The sequence below is a fragment of the Callorhinchus milii genome, unplaced genomic scaffold (genome assembly GCF_018977255.1).
Source record: "Callorhinchus milii isolate IMCB2004 unplaced genomic scaffold, IMCB_Cmil_1.0 Scaffold31, whole genome shotgun sequence".
NCBI classification, from domain to species: domain Eukaryota; kingdom Metazoa; phylum Chordata; class Chondrichthyes; order Chimaeriformes; family Callorhinchidae; genus Callorhinchus; species Callorhinchus milii.
In genome coordinates, this window is record NW_024704772.1 from 646,567 (window position 1) to 661,107 (window position 14,541).

The 14,541-nt window shown below is 51.0% G+C and overlaps 1 protein-coding gene across 2 annotated transcripts; it reads right to left on the bottom strand.

Annotated features, from left to right (window-relative positions):
* Positions 1 to 277: 277 nt before the first annotated feature.
* LOC103190152 (leukocyte antigen CD37) lies at positions 278 to 11,164 on the bottom strand. 2 transcript variants are annotated; one of them, XM_042345111.1, is made up of 10 exons: positions 11,019 to 11,164; positions 10,107 to 10,136; positions 7,857 to 7,938; positions 5,927 to 5,999; positions 5,296 to 5,420; positions 4,579 to 4,653; positions 4,110 to 4,217; positions 2,746 to 2,937; positions 2,162 to 2,245; positions 278 to 457 (listed from the first exon to the last, which is right to left on the bottom strand). In XM_042345111.1, the coding sequence occupies exons 3-10, from the start codon at positions 7,920 to 7,922 to the stop codon at positions 380 to 382; spliced, it is 801 nt and encodes a 266-aa protein (XP_042201045.1). In that variant the 5' UTR covers positions 7,923 to 7,938; positions 10,107 to 10,136; positions 11,019 to 11,164; the 3' UTR covers positions 278 to 379. The 2 variants fall into 2 exon arrangements, with proteins under 2 accessions (XP_042201045.1, XP_042201046.1); XM_042345112.1 differs by lacking the exon at positions 10,107 to 10,136.
* Between the last annotated feature and the right edge of the window lie 3,377 nt (positions 11,165 to 14,541).

The following is a 14,541-nucleotide window of genomic DNA, read 5'->3' on the forward strand; positions in this document are numbered from 1 at the left end:
AAAATTCCCCCCCCCCCACCCCCAGACAAAGGGCACCCAAGGTACCCCAACGTTTAGATTCAGTCTCTCAGGGTTGAGTTGATATGGGTTGGGAGATGTGATGGGCGATAGTGGGGTTGGGAGTTTGGGGTTGAGATGGGGTAGGATGTAGGGTAGATGGGGGTTAGGGTTGACTTGGAGTTTGGGCTGGAGATGGTCTAGGGATTGGTATAGACTTTGGGGTCGAGATGGGGACGAGGGTCGAGATGGGGGCGAGGATCGAGATGGGGGCGAGGGTCGAGATGGGGGCGATGGGGGAAAAGGAGGGATTTTTTGGGGGGAAGGGGGTGATATTAATTCTGATGCACTACTGCCTGTTGCTGTTTCTGATGTGTCCTCGTCAGTGATATCGGATCAACTTGTTGTAATCCCTGTCAAAATTCCTGAACAGGTACATGGCGAAGACCATCCCCAAAACCTGGAAGCGAAGGACAAACAAAAGGCAGTGAGGAACACATCCGCAGAACATAAATCCCCCCACCACCACCGCCCCACACACAAGGTACCCCTCACACACGGAACACAAGCTCCAATAAGCAAGCAGAGAGCACTCACAGACCTCCGATCACACCCACTCCCCCCCCCCACCCCACTCACCCCATGTCCAATGGGATTTTTTCCAAACCAACCCTTGTGAATGCCGCTTACTTCGACAGGGATTGCCCTAAACCCATCCCATTCCCCTTGGGACGTCCTCCCGATGTGGAAGGCGCTACACAAATGTAATTTTGCATCGTTTACTGTATTCCCGACATTTCTTCCTGCAGTTAACGGGGACAACTCCCCAAACATATTAGGGCTATTTAAGCACTGCGAGATGAAGGGCATTATTTAAATAATAATAATAATAGAGCTTCATAGAATATACCGTAGAGTGAATTGACTGTGTATTTTGTTGGGAGAAAATTGCCAGCCAATTGCGCACAGCAGTGTCCCGCAAACAAGTCGTGGTTTGAATGACCAAATTATTATATATTATTATTATATAAATAATGCAAGCTGTTACTGTAGGATGTGAATGGCTCCTTGGACAGCCCTCTCCCCTCCTCTGCCCTAGCTGTCCGCAGACTTGAGACCTCCCTACCTTTACCAGCAGTGCTTAGTTGAGTGTTGACTGGCTTCCAGATCAGAGTTGGGCTAATTCTGGGATTGCTGTTGTGCGCATTTTTTCCTCGTTGTTGTTGTTCTTTCTAAATAGTTCTCAAACTCCTCCAGTCCTTTCCTCGTTCACGAACGAACAGAACAGAACCCACAATGAACTGAGAGCCAAGCTTTCCTGTTTTGGGCATTTTCTCAATATTTTTATTGGACAAAACTATGTATAAATATATATATATATGTATGGAAAGCTGATAATCTCTCTCTCTCTCTGTGTCTCTCTGCGTCTGCCTGTGTCTTTGACTGTAGGCTGGTCAATGAACACCCATCACATCATCACTGACTCCGGCACCATCATTAACGTGGCTTGGCTGACAGGCTGCTCGTGATTTATAGCGGATTCGTAGCGACGGATCACATTGGTCTGAAACTCATACATCCACAAGATGAAGGAAAAGCCTAGCAGCTCAAGCTAGAGAATAGGCAAAGCAGAAGGTCCTGTGAAGAACCCACTGTCCATCTCAGGGGACAGGGAGCAGTGCTGGAGGGAAGCAAGCTCAACAACGGTAAGAATCCTCACATTTCATAGTTACGTTTCTCATCTGCAGTACCTTATAAGGCGCTTAATTTAATAATAGCTTTGATGATCATTTAATTAAAAAATACTGCAATTCAATATCGTTGTTTAATTATAATAATCCTCGCATTTGATACAGCGCCTTATCACGTCGTCGAGACGTCTCAAAGGGTATACTGCAAAAGTGCAGTGAAACCCGGCAGCCCATTGCGCACAGCAGCGTCCCTACAAAAAGTTGTGGATTCAGTGACCGAATTATTATTACTTGTTTGGAAGGGATTATTACCCCCAGAAAAGCGATCCTGCCAATCGACTAACAACTGGGTTCCTAGTTACTGACGGGTAAACAGAGGCGTGTGTGTGTGTGTGTGTGTGTGTGGAGCAAGGAAACTTGTGCTCTCTCGCTCTTGCCCCCCGCACTGTGTATCTCAAGGAAGCCAGACTCACCTCGATCAGGCTGATCCCGATACAGATTGCCACGATGCTAAAGAGATTCTTCACCAACCAGTTGTAGATTTGTGCCTTACAGCCCTGAGAGGGAGAGAAAGAGAGAGAGTGTTACAGAGAGAGAGAGCAGTGATGTATTTATTATGCTCACTGTCGTCTACTTTATCTTGGTGCAGGGGGGGGGGGGGCGGGGGGGGGTTGGGGAGCAGGTAGGTGCATCCTCCCAGCCCCCACACCCCCGCTTTCACAAAGATCTCCACCGCTTCCCTCAACCCCTCCCAACACCCAACCACTGCCACTCAAGAGATAGATAGATTTCTTATTGTAAAAGGGATTAAGGGATATGGGGATAAGGCAGTGTCAGGTTATTAGCTGGAGTTAGATTGGAAGATCAGCCATGATTGAATGGCGGGGCAGTCTCGAAGGGCCGAATGGCCTCCTCCTGCTCCTACATGTTATGTTAACCTCACCCCACTCTGCTGCCCTCTCACCTCAAGAAATCCCCACCATCAACTTCAACCCCCATGACTATCAACCTAAGCCCCCCTCCCAAACCCCAACCCCATCACCCCCCCATTGCTCACCGTGACCTCGCCGTTCAGTGGATGAGAGTCAGTGGAGACAGAGCAGAAGCCATGGGGCCTGTTGGAGAACCCGGTGAAGTTGCCCTTTAAGGCCAGCGAGCACGAGCAGGGGAAGGTGTGGTTCTTAGTCGACAACTGCAGGTGTTTGTTTTTGAACCACTCTTGGGACGAGTTCCAGCCACAGCAAGCCAACTGCAGTGAAAAGAAGGCAATAAGAATAATCCTGGCGTTTGACCCAGAGCCTTACCACATCGTCAAGACGTCTCAAAGCGCTTTACAGGACACACTGTAAAGATGAGCGCACGTGTATATATTGTGGGCGAAACGTGCCAGCCAGTTGTGCACAGTAGCGTCCCCCAAAACAGCCGTGGATTGAGTGACCCAATTATTATTGATTTGAAGGGATTATTACCTCCGGAAAAGCGATCCGCCAATCGCCTGACAACCGGGTTCCTACTGATAAGTAAACAGAGGCGTGTGCGTGGATTAAGGAAATGGGTTGAGTGCTCTAACCAATGCCCTGCAGGACTTCACAATATTATAATAAATAATAATAATAACCCTTGCATTTAATACAGAGCATTATCATGTCTTCTAGACATCTCAAAGCGCTTTACAGGAATCTACGCTGCGGATCGCAGCGACTTGATTATTTTCGTAGGCGAATGCAGACGGTTTGTGCACGTGGATGTTCCTACAAGTAGCCGTGCAGTGAATGAATGGGTGATTTTATTGGGGGATTGTCGGCCAGGACACCGAGAGAGAGAGAGAGAAAGAAGGAGAGAGAGGGATTATCTTCTTTCTTCTAGCAGTGGAATCCACGACCTGGCAAAGCAGCTGCAGTACCTCAGCTTGGCCTGCAGGCTGCACTGCGGCACTTAGTTCGATTATAGGGTAACAACGGCGCCCCCGGGTAGTGTCCCCGGGAATTACAGCCTGATGTTGTGTGACCGACACACACGGAGAAATTCATCACCGGACGTTTATAAAGAGGCGTCAAACCCGACCGAGAATTCCACTCGTCCCAACTACACGTGGAAATTCTCCGAGACAGACTGTCGGAATGGAATGCCCACTTGCGCTCTCTCTCTCTCTCTCTCTCTCTCTCTCCCTGGAGGGATGCATCCTGTTAACCTAATTCCGGAGAGCGTTAGGCGCAGGTTGGCGGCGAGAGCCAAGGCTTGGGTCCGGGGGGGAGCCCAGAGTGTGTGTTGGCTAAAGCCGTTCCTCGGCAAACTACGTGGCTTCCACCGGGTGTCCCTCTTCTCTCGTTTCCCCCTTTCTCACCGTGTTTGGGGGTGGGGGGGGGGGGGGCGGTGGGGGTTGGGCGGGGTGATGGGGGTGGGGTGGGGGTTCAGGCTCACCGTGTATTGGACGAAGTCCCAGCTGTGTTCCAGGTTCTTGCTGCTACTGTCTGTGTCGTTGTATTTCTCAATCACCTTCCTGACTCTGGACTCGAGCTCCTTTGTGAGCTGGGGGGAGACAAGCCGGGGGGGTGGGGGGGGGGGGGGGGTGAGTGCGTGGTGGGGTTAAGACAGCAAGTGGCCTCAAACCTAGTTTCATGTCCCACTTCGACGCCAACTCTCCCTCCCTTCCCCCGCCCCCACCCCCACCCACACACACCCTCACCCCCTCCCAATCAGGAGACTTGGAGGCTTTAGACTCAAACTGTCTCTCGGAGGTGGGTCGATGGGCTGAATGGCCTCCTCTGACTTGCTGGGTCGGCTCGTACCCCCCACTCGCTCACACCGACCATTCCCTCCACACCCCCCTCACACCCCAGATCTCCCTCCCCCCCCACACACACACACAGATAGAGAGAGACTCACTCACCACCTTCCTCTGTGTGACGATCAGAACTCCGATGGTGACTTGGGAAGCCAGGAGGAAAACCAGGAACGCAAAGTACTGCAGGGGGAGGGGAGGGAACGGTTGGCGGGGGGGTGGGGGGCGGGGGGTGCGGGCGGAAAACACCCAAAGGAGAAACAGTCAGAGAAGAAACGTTCGGCCAAACCGTCTCGAATCTGGCTCTGCCCCTTCCTGTCTACGCAGACCTTCCTCAGTTCTGGTCACCACCCCTTGTCCTCAGTCCAGACTCCCCCCACCCCCCCCCCACTTCACGACACCCCCCCCCGCAATAAAAAAATCCCTCGCCAGGCGTCACGGGTTCTGTAACTTTCCGTGGAAGTGGGCTTCTGTGTGAAACTTGTTGCTTGTCTATTGGTTTGTCATGTCAATTCAGGGTCAAAATTTCCCCTCTACCGAGCAAAAGATTCTATATAGAGATATAGATATAAATATAAATTAATATATATATAAACTTCCATCAGACAACTGCAGAGACAAACAACACTGGTGCCTTCACGTATGACCAACCCCCAATCCTCCCCTTGCACCCAAGACAGACACACGCGCGCACACACACACACATATTCACACTCACACAGAGAGAGACACACACAGATAGGGGGAAGCTGGGGGTGGGGGGGGGGTGGGGGGTGGGAGGGAGATTGACGGTCAGGCTATAGGTGACTGAGTAGCCAGACTTACAAATCCCAGCATACAGCGAACCTCCTTCAGTGCCCCCAAACAGCCCAGGAACCCCATCATCATGGTGAAGGTGCCCAGGCCCGAGAGCACATAGGACCACAGGTTCACAGGGATGGACACCGTCTCTGTAACGGGGGCAGCACAGGTCACACACACATACACATACACCTCCCCTAAACACAAACAGTCTGCGTAACCACACACACCTCCCCACTCCCTCAAACACAAGCCGCCCGGGTAACCAGTACACACATACACACACGCACACACCCCTAAACACAAGCCGTCTGCGTAACCAGGTAACCACACACACGTGTGGCTACCCCCTCCCTACACGCTCCGTGAAACGCCACGTGCCAGTGCGCAGTTAAGTGTAGTGACTGTGTCGACAATCCCACCCCAACCCCAAAAAGAAAAAAAAAGAAAATCTCACTGCTTGGCTGTCGCTGGGAGCAAATTTCCCTCCTCGCCCCCCCCCCCACCCTCATGTAGGTTCTTGTAGGTAACGATTTCTAGCCCCCGACACACACAGTCTCCTCTCAGCAGTATTCCCCCCCCACACACACACACACACAAAACACCCCACACCGCCCCCCCCCACACACACACACTCCCCCTGACAGATACTCACTTAACACAGTCATGAAGCTGTTCTCGTCCAGTAGGATCCACAGCCCAAACCCCAGCATCAACCCTCCCAGGAACTGTGGGAGAGACGACAGGACATGGCGGGGGTTAAAACAGGGGCAGTGTGTATATTACCCAAGGGGGTGGGGGGGGTGTTTGTGTGTGTGTGTGGGAGGGGGGGGAGAGAAGGGTTATTTTGTCACTAATACAATTGCAAATACAACTGAGATCCTGAAATACCTCCTGTTTTAGGCTCGCTGTGAGTGTGGGGGGCAGGATATGTGGGGGGGGGGGGATGTGCGGTGTGTGGGTGGGGGGGGAGAGTGTGGGAAAGGGGGTTGGAGAGGCGGGAGAAGGGGAGGGAGGGAGGGAAAGTTCTAAACTTTTGTTTCCGAGACAAAAAAAAAACTTTCCAACAATAGCTGTGAGTAATGAGCCAGAGCTGAGCTGCCAGTCATCAGGTCAGGGGCTGAGACACAAGGAGCCAGTGTTCCTACACACAGACACACACACCCCAGACAGACACACACAGAGACAGATAGTCACACAAACACGGATACACATACACACACACACAGCAGCGAGGCGCTGGGAGAGAAGGGAGGGGGGGAGGAATCCTGGCTGGAGCGGGGGCCACAGAGAGAGGAGCCCAGATTCCTGCTGCTCCAAAGCAGCCTTTCCCATCGCTCCCCACTTCTCTCTCCCCCGCCCCCCACCTACCCTCCGTCCCCCTCTCTCTTCTCCCTCTCTCTCTCCCCCCCCCCCAGGGCTTGTCTGGATTGTCAGCCTTACACAACATTTCATGAAGAAAACAAGTGTCAGTCAGTGTAGTGGGTGTCAGTGACCTTGGGATCATTGACTGTTCACCTTGGGAAATCCTGTCCAATAAATAACTTAAACCAAGTTAATGCTTAGCGAGCAAAGGATTATTCCCCCCCACCCACCCACCCCCTCTCTGATCCCACGCTCAATATTTTTTTGTCCGACTCACACGGAAACCCATCACCGTTGCTTAAAACGAGTCTCCAAACCAAGCTGAGATTTCCATGGAAATCCCAGAGATTGGAGTCCTGTAGCTCAGTGGTTAGAGCACTCGCTTTGCAAGTGAGAGACCTGAGTTCAATTCCAGGCAGAGGGCGAAACCTCGGGCAAGTTTCCTTACTCCACACAGAGCCTAATAATAATCCTCCAAAACCCAAACAATAATAAATTGGTCATTTTCAATCCACGGCTGTTTGTGGGACATTGCTGTGCGCAATTGGCTGCCGCGTTTGCCCACAAATATACAGTCAATTCACTTTGCAGTGTGTTCTGTGAAGCGCTTTGGGACGTCCTCCCGACGTGAAAAGTGTTATATCAAATGCAAGGATTATTATTATTATTATTATTATAGATTGTCGGAATTGTCTCTCTCTCTCTCTCCCTCCCCCTGGAAGGATTACCTAATTCCGGAGAGTATGAGGCACAGGTTGGGCGAGAGCCGAGGCTTGTGGAGGGGGAGCCCAGATGTGCGTTGGGGGTAACTGCTGGAGTCTAACCAGCTAAACCCACATTGGTTGCCATCGATAGAGAGAGAGAGAGAGAAAGAGAGCGCTGCCTGGCCAAGCTTTCCCGCTGCTTGTCCAGCGAGGACCATCCTCCCCGTTAGTTAATTAGTTAGTTCGATAGTTCGTTAGTTAGTTAGCGCTTTGGTTTACGGGGTTAACAGGAGCCGGGTTGGAGGATTCATTGTACATGTTGTGTTATTGATGTGACTCTCCCAAGCGCTTACAACGTAGCACAGGGAGACAGAATTGGGGGGAGGTGGGAGGGTGAGGGAAGGTGAAGGAGGGGGTGTCATATTAAGCCCTGACCCACAATGCTAGTTAGTGCCCCCCACCCCAACCCCACCCCCCCCTCCCCAAGGCTTGTCCCACCTCGTCTCTGATACTTACAAAGAAGATAAGGTTGAAGACAAAGAGCAGGTACTTTGTGACCACAATACAGCCTTTAGACACCATCCTGAGGGGCTTTAGTCTTCGGGGAGAGAGAGAGAGAGAGAGAGGAAAGTCATCACATAGTAATAATAATTTGGTCACTTCAACCCACGACTGTTTGTGGGACGTCGCTGGGCGCAATCGGCTGCCGGGTTTGGCCCACAATACATACAGTCAATTTATCCTGCGCTTTGCGACGTCTCACAGACATGATGAGGCGCTGTGTCAAATGCAAGGATTATTATTATTATTATTATTGTATAAGGTGCTCACTTTGTAGCCGTTTGCCGAAACCTCGCTGAGCGCAAACTGACTGCTGGGTTTGCGTGTGTGCGGTGGGGGAGGGAAGTGGGGAAGAGAGAGGAAATGCCTTTCAGTAAAGTTGATAGTGATTATTAACTTTGTGATATACAGACACGGACGCACACACACACACACACACACACACACACACACAGGCACTTACAGGCACAGACACAAGCACAGGCACACACAGATACAGGCACACACAGGCACACAAACACTCACACACAAGATACACACACGCGCGCTCACACACACACACGCGCGCGCGCGCGCGAGCAGTTGAGCTACAGGCTGACACTGCAATTTTCTGCACCGCAAAGCCAGCGACCGACAGAGCTTAGTTGCAAAGCTTTGCGATATTCCACCGTGATAGGCTGATCTCGTCACCTCCTGGTCACACAGGTCAACTGCTGATCACTGAGGGTAACCAGTCCACCCAGATAACACACCGACACTACACTTTACAATACGCTGCTGTGCGCAATTGGCCGCCGCGTTTCGCCCACAAATATACAGTCAATTCACTTTACAGTGTGTTCTGTGAAGCGCTTTGGGACGTCCTCCCGACGTGAAAAGCGCTATATCAAATGCGAGGATTATTATCATTATTCTGTGAAGCGCTTTGAGACGTGATAAGGCGCTGTGCCAAATGCCAGGATTTTCCTTGTGATAGTAATGACAGTAAAACTTGCATAAGTCTGATCTGTACACATCGTTTAATCTCCTTATGACCGTGTAATGTCTCTTAATTAAGAGGGGGGGGGGGGGGCAGAGTCAGAGAGGAAGGGTGAAGAGAGAGAGAGAGAGAGAAAGGAAGTGAGCTGACATTCTATGAAAGAGGAACTACTTCACAGCGAGGGGCAGAAAATTACGGAACTTGATTAACCGAAGCGGGGGCAGAAATAAAGCATTGATGCATTTAAGAGGAAGCGAGACCTTTAAACGAGAGAGAGAGAGAGAGAAAGAGAGAGAGAAAGGAGCAACAGTAATAATAATAATAATCCTTACGTTTGATGCAGTGCCTGATTGTGTCATTGAGACGCCTCAAAGCGCTTCACAAGATGTACTGTGTAATGTAGTGTAGTGACCATGTGTTTGTGAGGGAATGGTCGAGGCGTGTAGTGTGTTTGCGTGCTGTACAGTCTGTGTACATATATGTAGTATGGCGTCCAGCATGGCAGGAAATCACACGTAGCAACCAGCACCGTGTGCTAACATGTGCCCTGAGACACGGGACAGTAATTGTGTACTTTTCTGGGAGGAGGTGAGCGGTGGGAGGGGGCTTTTGGAAATGAATCAGATTGAGGGGAAATTGCCCCTCTTCCTTCCCCTCGCACAGTCAGGCAGTGAATTCCCGTAACCTACACTCTCTCTGAATCCAAGTCACATCTTATGACTTGTTCTTGAACATGTGCAAACACACACAAACACACACACACAGACGCACCGACACACGCTGTTTATGTGTTTATCAATCCCCCAAAGGACTAAAAAACAACAATTTACATTCATTCGCACCGCACCTGCTCGCCTCGGGAACAAGTCTGAAACTATTCCCACAGTTTTTTTTAAAAAAAAGAGAGATCAGAGGAGGAGGAGCAGAGGGAGAGAGATGGTGTGTGCGCGCGAGTGTGTGAGAAAAACACAGAGATAATAATCCTTAATAATAAACCTTGCATTTGATACACGTCTTTGAAACGTCTCAAAGAGCTTCACAGGATATACTATAAAGTGAATGGACTGTATATTTTCAGGCGAAACAACAAAATCTGACAAAACATAGCAAAAACACACACTATTACACCCAGAACCCCCCCCCCCTCCTCCATCCCCGCAGTCGGGAGTGAAATGCTGAACTCAGCGAATTTGCCAGAAGTCTGCAAAGTCTTGAGAGAAACTGACCTCTCAAGTCCAATTCCTGACCAACCGATCCTTCAGAAAAAAAAAAGATGTTCCTGGTAAAGAAATCGATGCCCCGAGGGAGTGAGAGACAGAGAGAGGGGGAGTGAGAGACAGAGAGAGAGGGAGTGAGAGACACAGAGAGAGGGAGTGAGAGACACAGAGAGAGGGAGTGAGAGACAGAGAGAGGGAGTGAGAGACAGAGAGAGAGGGAGTGAGAGACACAGAGAGAGGGAGTGAGAGACACAGAGAGAGGGAGTGAGAGACACAGAGAGAGGGAGTGAGAGACACAGAGAGAGGGAGTGAGAGACAGAGAGGGAGAGAGAGGAGGAATGAAAGCTTTGCCAAAGTGTGAGACAATCTTTTCCATTGTTTCCCCACAACTCACCAGAAACTTTTTGTTAAACAAAAGTTAAACGACAAAAGAACACTCTCTCTAACTCTCTTAACATAAAAATAGACGGTTTTTTTTTCTTAATTAAAACAATCTGTTGTTTTTCGAAAGCGATTTTGGAAGTGGGGGGAGGGGGAGAGGGGAGGGGGGTGACAGTTCCTTTGGTGTTTTGTGAAGAGGGAGAGAGAGTGAACCACTTAACAACTGCTCAACTAATGAAAGACTACACTCTTCCAAAACTCCTATCAAACACTTTCCCTCTCGGTCTGTCTGAGTAACTCACAACTACACAGACAGGGATTAGGAGAGAGTGGGGGGAGAGAGAAGGGGGGAGAGAGAGGGGGGGGGGTAAGCGGGAGAAGAGGGGAGAAAGAGAGGCAAAGTGTTGAACAGAAAGAGAGAGAGAGAGACAAAGAGTTTAACAGAAAGAGAGAGAAAGAGAAATGATTCCCCATTTAAAAAAATCATCCAAAAATCCAACAAACAGTGAAACGAGTTGAGAGACACTGAAAGGCACTTACTTCAAAGTGGAGAATGATTGACTTTACCCCTCTCTCTCTCTCTCTCTCTCTCTCTCTCCCCCTTCCCCCCACCCCAACAGCAGTGGGGTCGGTGGTGGAGAACTTTGGGTGAGAGCCTCTGACTGCACTTCACAAGTTGTGCTGTTGAGTGAGAGGGGAAAACATTCTGTGGCTAAGGATCATTGTCACTGACTCCTCTCAAAGCTCATTGGCCACTTTACACAATAGGGGACACACACACACCCCCCCACCCCCCCACCCCCACCCTGGCCTCTCTCTCCGTCTGTCTGTCTGTCTGTCTGTCTGTCACTCACCATGTCTCCGTCACTTACGCTTAGACATCAGGAACGCACACCCCTGGCCTCTACGTCTGTCACTGTGTCTGTCTCTGTCTGCACACATCTGTCACTGTCTGTGTCACTGTCCGTGTCTCCCTCTGCGTCTCTCTCTCTCTCTCTCTGTCTCTGCGTCTATTAATAATAATAATCTTCGCGTTGGATACAGGACCTTCTCGCGCCATTGAGACATAGGAAACATAGGTAACGGGAGGAGGCCATTCAGCCCTTCCAGCCTGTTCCGCCATTTAATCAGATCGCGGCTGAGACGTCTCAAAGTGTTTCACAGGATTTTACCGTAAAGTGGAGTGAACATGCGGTGCGTTTTGAGGGCGAAACGTGGCAGCGGTGTCCCACAAACAGCCGTGGATTGAGCGAGCAGAAGTTTTTGGGGTCGGGGGGGGTTATGACTTTCACCTCTCGAGCCAGCAGAGGAGTTTCCGTGTCTCGTTTCCCCTGCAGTTGGTCCCTGACTCAGTGGTGACTAACTTTCCGTGGAGCCACACCACGCCTCCTGCTAAACTTGTTCCAAGTCGTTAATTACCCTCACTTTGAGAGGTGCCAGGCGCCCCTTCGGTGTGTGTTTGTGCGGTTGTTTTCAGTGATTCGCTTGGGCAGAACGTACCTGAAGCGCAGCGTAAAACCGCACATGTTCAAACTGTTTATAACCGACTCTATTTCCGACTGTTTTTCTGCTGTGGAATCCGGCAAACCAATCATTTCTGTCACGTTTCCACTTTCAAACTTCTCGTTTGCTGCTCGAAAATAGAAAGGAGTTTTTCTCCCTCTCTCTCTCTCTCCCTCTCTCTCCCTCTCTCTCTCTTACAGTGTCCTGACAATTCCCAGGTAAAAATGATTCATTCACTTTACTGCTGTTTGCGTGTGCAATTGCTATGTGGGTGGCGACTGTACGCCAGTAACTTCTTTGACGGAGTCCTGTAGGACTCGTGGCTCGTGCGCTCGCCTCGCAAGCGAGAGGATCTATGTTCGATTCCCGGGCGGGACAGGACAGGGCGAAATGTTAAGCAATTTTCCTTACTCCACACACACACGCACACACGCACACACACACACACGCACACACACACACACGCACACACGCGCGCGCCTCTGTTTACCAGCAGTCAGTAGGAACCCGGTTGTTGGTCGATTGGCCGATCGCTTTTCTGGGAGGTAATAATCCCTTCATAAACAAACAATAATAATAATTATTTAGTCACTTCAATCCACGACTGTGTGTGGGACACAGTTGTGCGCAATTGGCTGCCATAGTTGGCCCACAACATATGCAGTCAATTCCCTTCGCAGTATATGCCGTGAAGCGCTTTGAGACTTATTGAAGACGTGATAAGGCGCCGTATTATTATTATTATTATTATTATGCCGTGCGAGATAATTGATCAAACGCTGCCTCCTGCTGGAGGTGAACTGGTGCTACAGGTGTAAAGCCATTAACCTTCAGCATTTCAATACATCACAAGGGTCGGTTCGGAACAAAGAAGACTCATCCGACCTCATCCCTCCAGAACACTCACGTGTCAAAACGCTTCACAAGTGCAAGCTGTTCAGTGTAGTGACTGTGTCCTGTAGCATAGTAATAATAATAATAATCATTGCATTTGATACAGCGCTTTTCACGTCTTCTCGACGTCTCAAAGCGCTTCACAGAATAGACTGTAAAGTGAATTGACTGTGTATTTGTGGGCGAACGCGGCAGCCAATGGCGCACAGCAATGTCCCACAAACAGCCGTGGATTGAAAATGACCAATTTATTATTGTTTTTGGTTTTGGAGGGACTATTATTAGGCTCTGTGTGGAGTAAGGAAACTTGCCCAAGGTTTGGCCCTAATGATAGCGGTTAAGAGCACGTGCCTCGCAAGTGAGAGGGGACCTGGGTTCGAAATCATGGGTCCTCTTGTTCTCGAGGCGAGTGCTCTAAGCACCAGGTTACAGGACTCCAGATAAGGAATGTTAAGTGGAAGCATTAGTTATTTGTGCAGTTAATGAGAGAGGCAGCGGCGGTGGTCGGGGGGGGTGTGGGGGGGAGGGGGTGTGTGGGGGGGGAGGGGGTGTGTGGGGGGGAGGGGGGGGGGTGGGGGGGAGGGGGGGGGGTGGGGGGGGAGGGGGGGGGGTGGGGGGGAGGGGGGGGGGGGGGGGTGGGGGGGAGGGGGTGTGTGGGGGGAGGGGGGGAGGTGGGGGGGAGGGGGGGGGGGAGGGGGGGTGTGGGGGGGCACTGAGGCGCTTGAGGCGGCCAGAACGCTCACAGGTACCTCAGCCCTCACGGGGGGACCCCCGAGCCTCGGCGTTTGGTAACTTGCGCTTTATACTTTGGGATCAGGGAAACGGGAAGAGACGGAGTTGGTTTGTGATCGTTTCTCTACTCCACAGCGGTGCTGCACAACAGCCAATGAGAGAGCGGATACAGTGTAACCACTGACAGCCAATGAGAGAGCGGATACAGTGTAACCACTGACAGCCAATGAGAGAGCGGATACAGTGTAACCACTGACAGCCAATGAGAGAGCGGATACAGTGTAACCACTGACAGTCAATGAGAGAGCGGATACAATGTAACCACTGACAGTCAATGAGAGAGCGGATACAATGTGACCACAACAGCCAATGAGAGAGCGGATACAATGTGACCACAACAGCCAATGAGAGAGCGGATACAGTGTAACCACTGACAGCCAATGAGAGAGCGGATACAATGTAACCACTGACAGCCAATGAGAGAGCGGATACAGTGTAACAGTGACAGATGACTTTCCACGTGGCGACTCCCAGAGAGACTGAGAGGCATCAAAACTGCCCCCAAACCCCCCCATTACCCCCGGGTCAGCGGCCAGACACCCCCAGCCATCCCTGGGCAGGTAGGTGACACCAGGGATTTCCCCCCACCCCCTGTCCTCTCCCCCACCCCTTCCTCCCCAACACCCACCCTTCCCTCCCCACAACCCACCCTCTCCTCTCCCCCCCACCATTCACTCTCAACCCCCACCCTCAAACCTCTTCTCCCCCCTTCCCTCCTCTCAATCCAAATTTACACTCCATCACCCACACACCCACACACACCCTCTCCTCACCCACCCCCCTCCCCCCCCCCCATAGCACCCAAATTCATCCTCTCAACCCCAACCACCCTCTTCTCTCTCTCTCTCCTCTTCCCCTTTTAACAGTTTCTCTG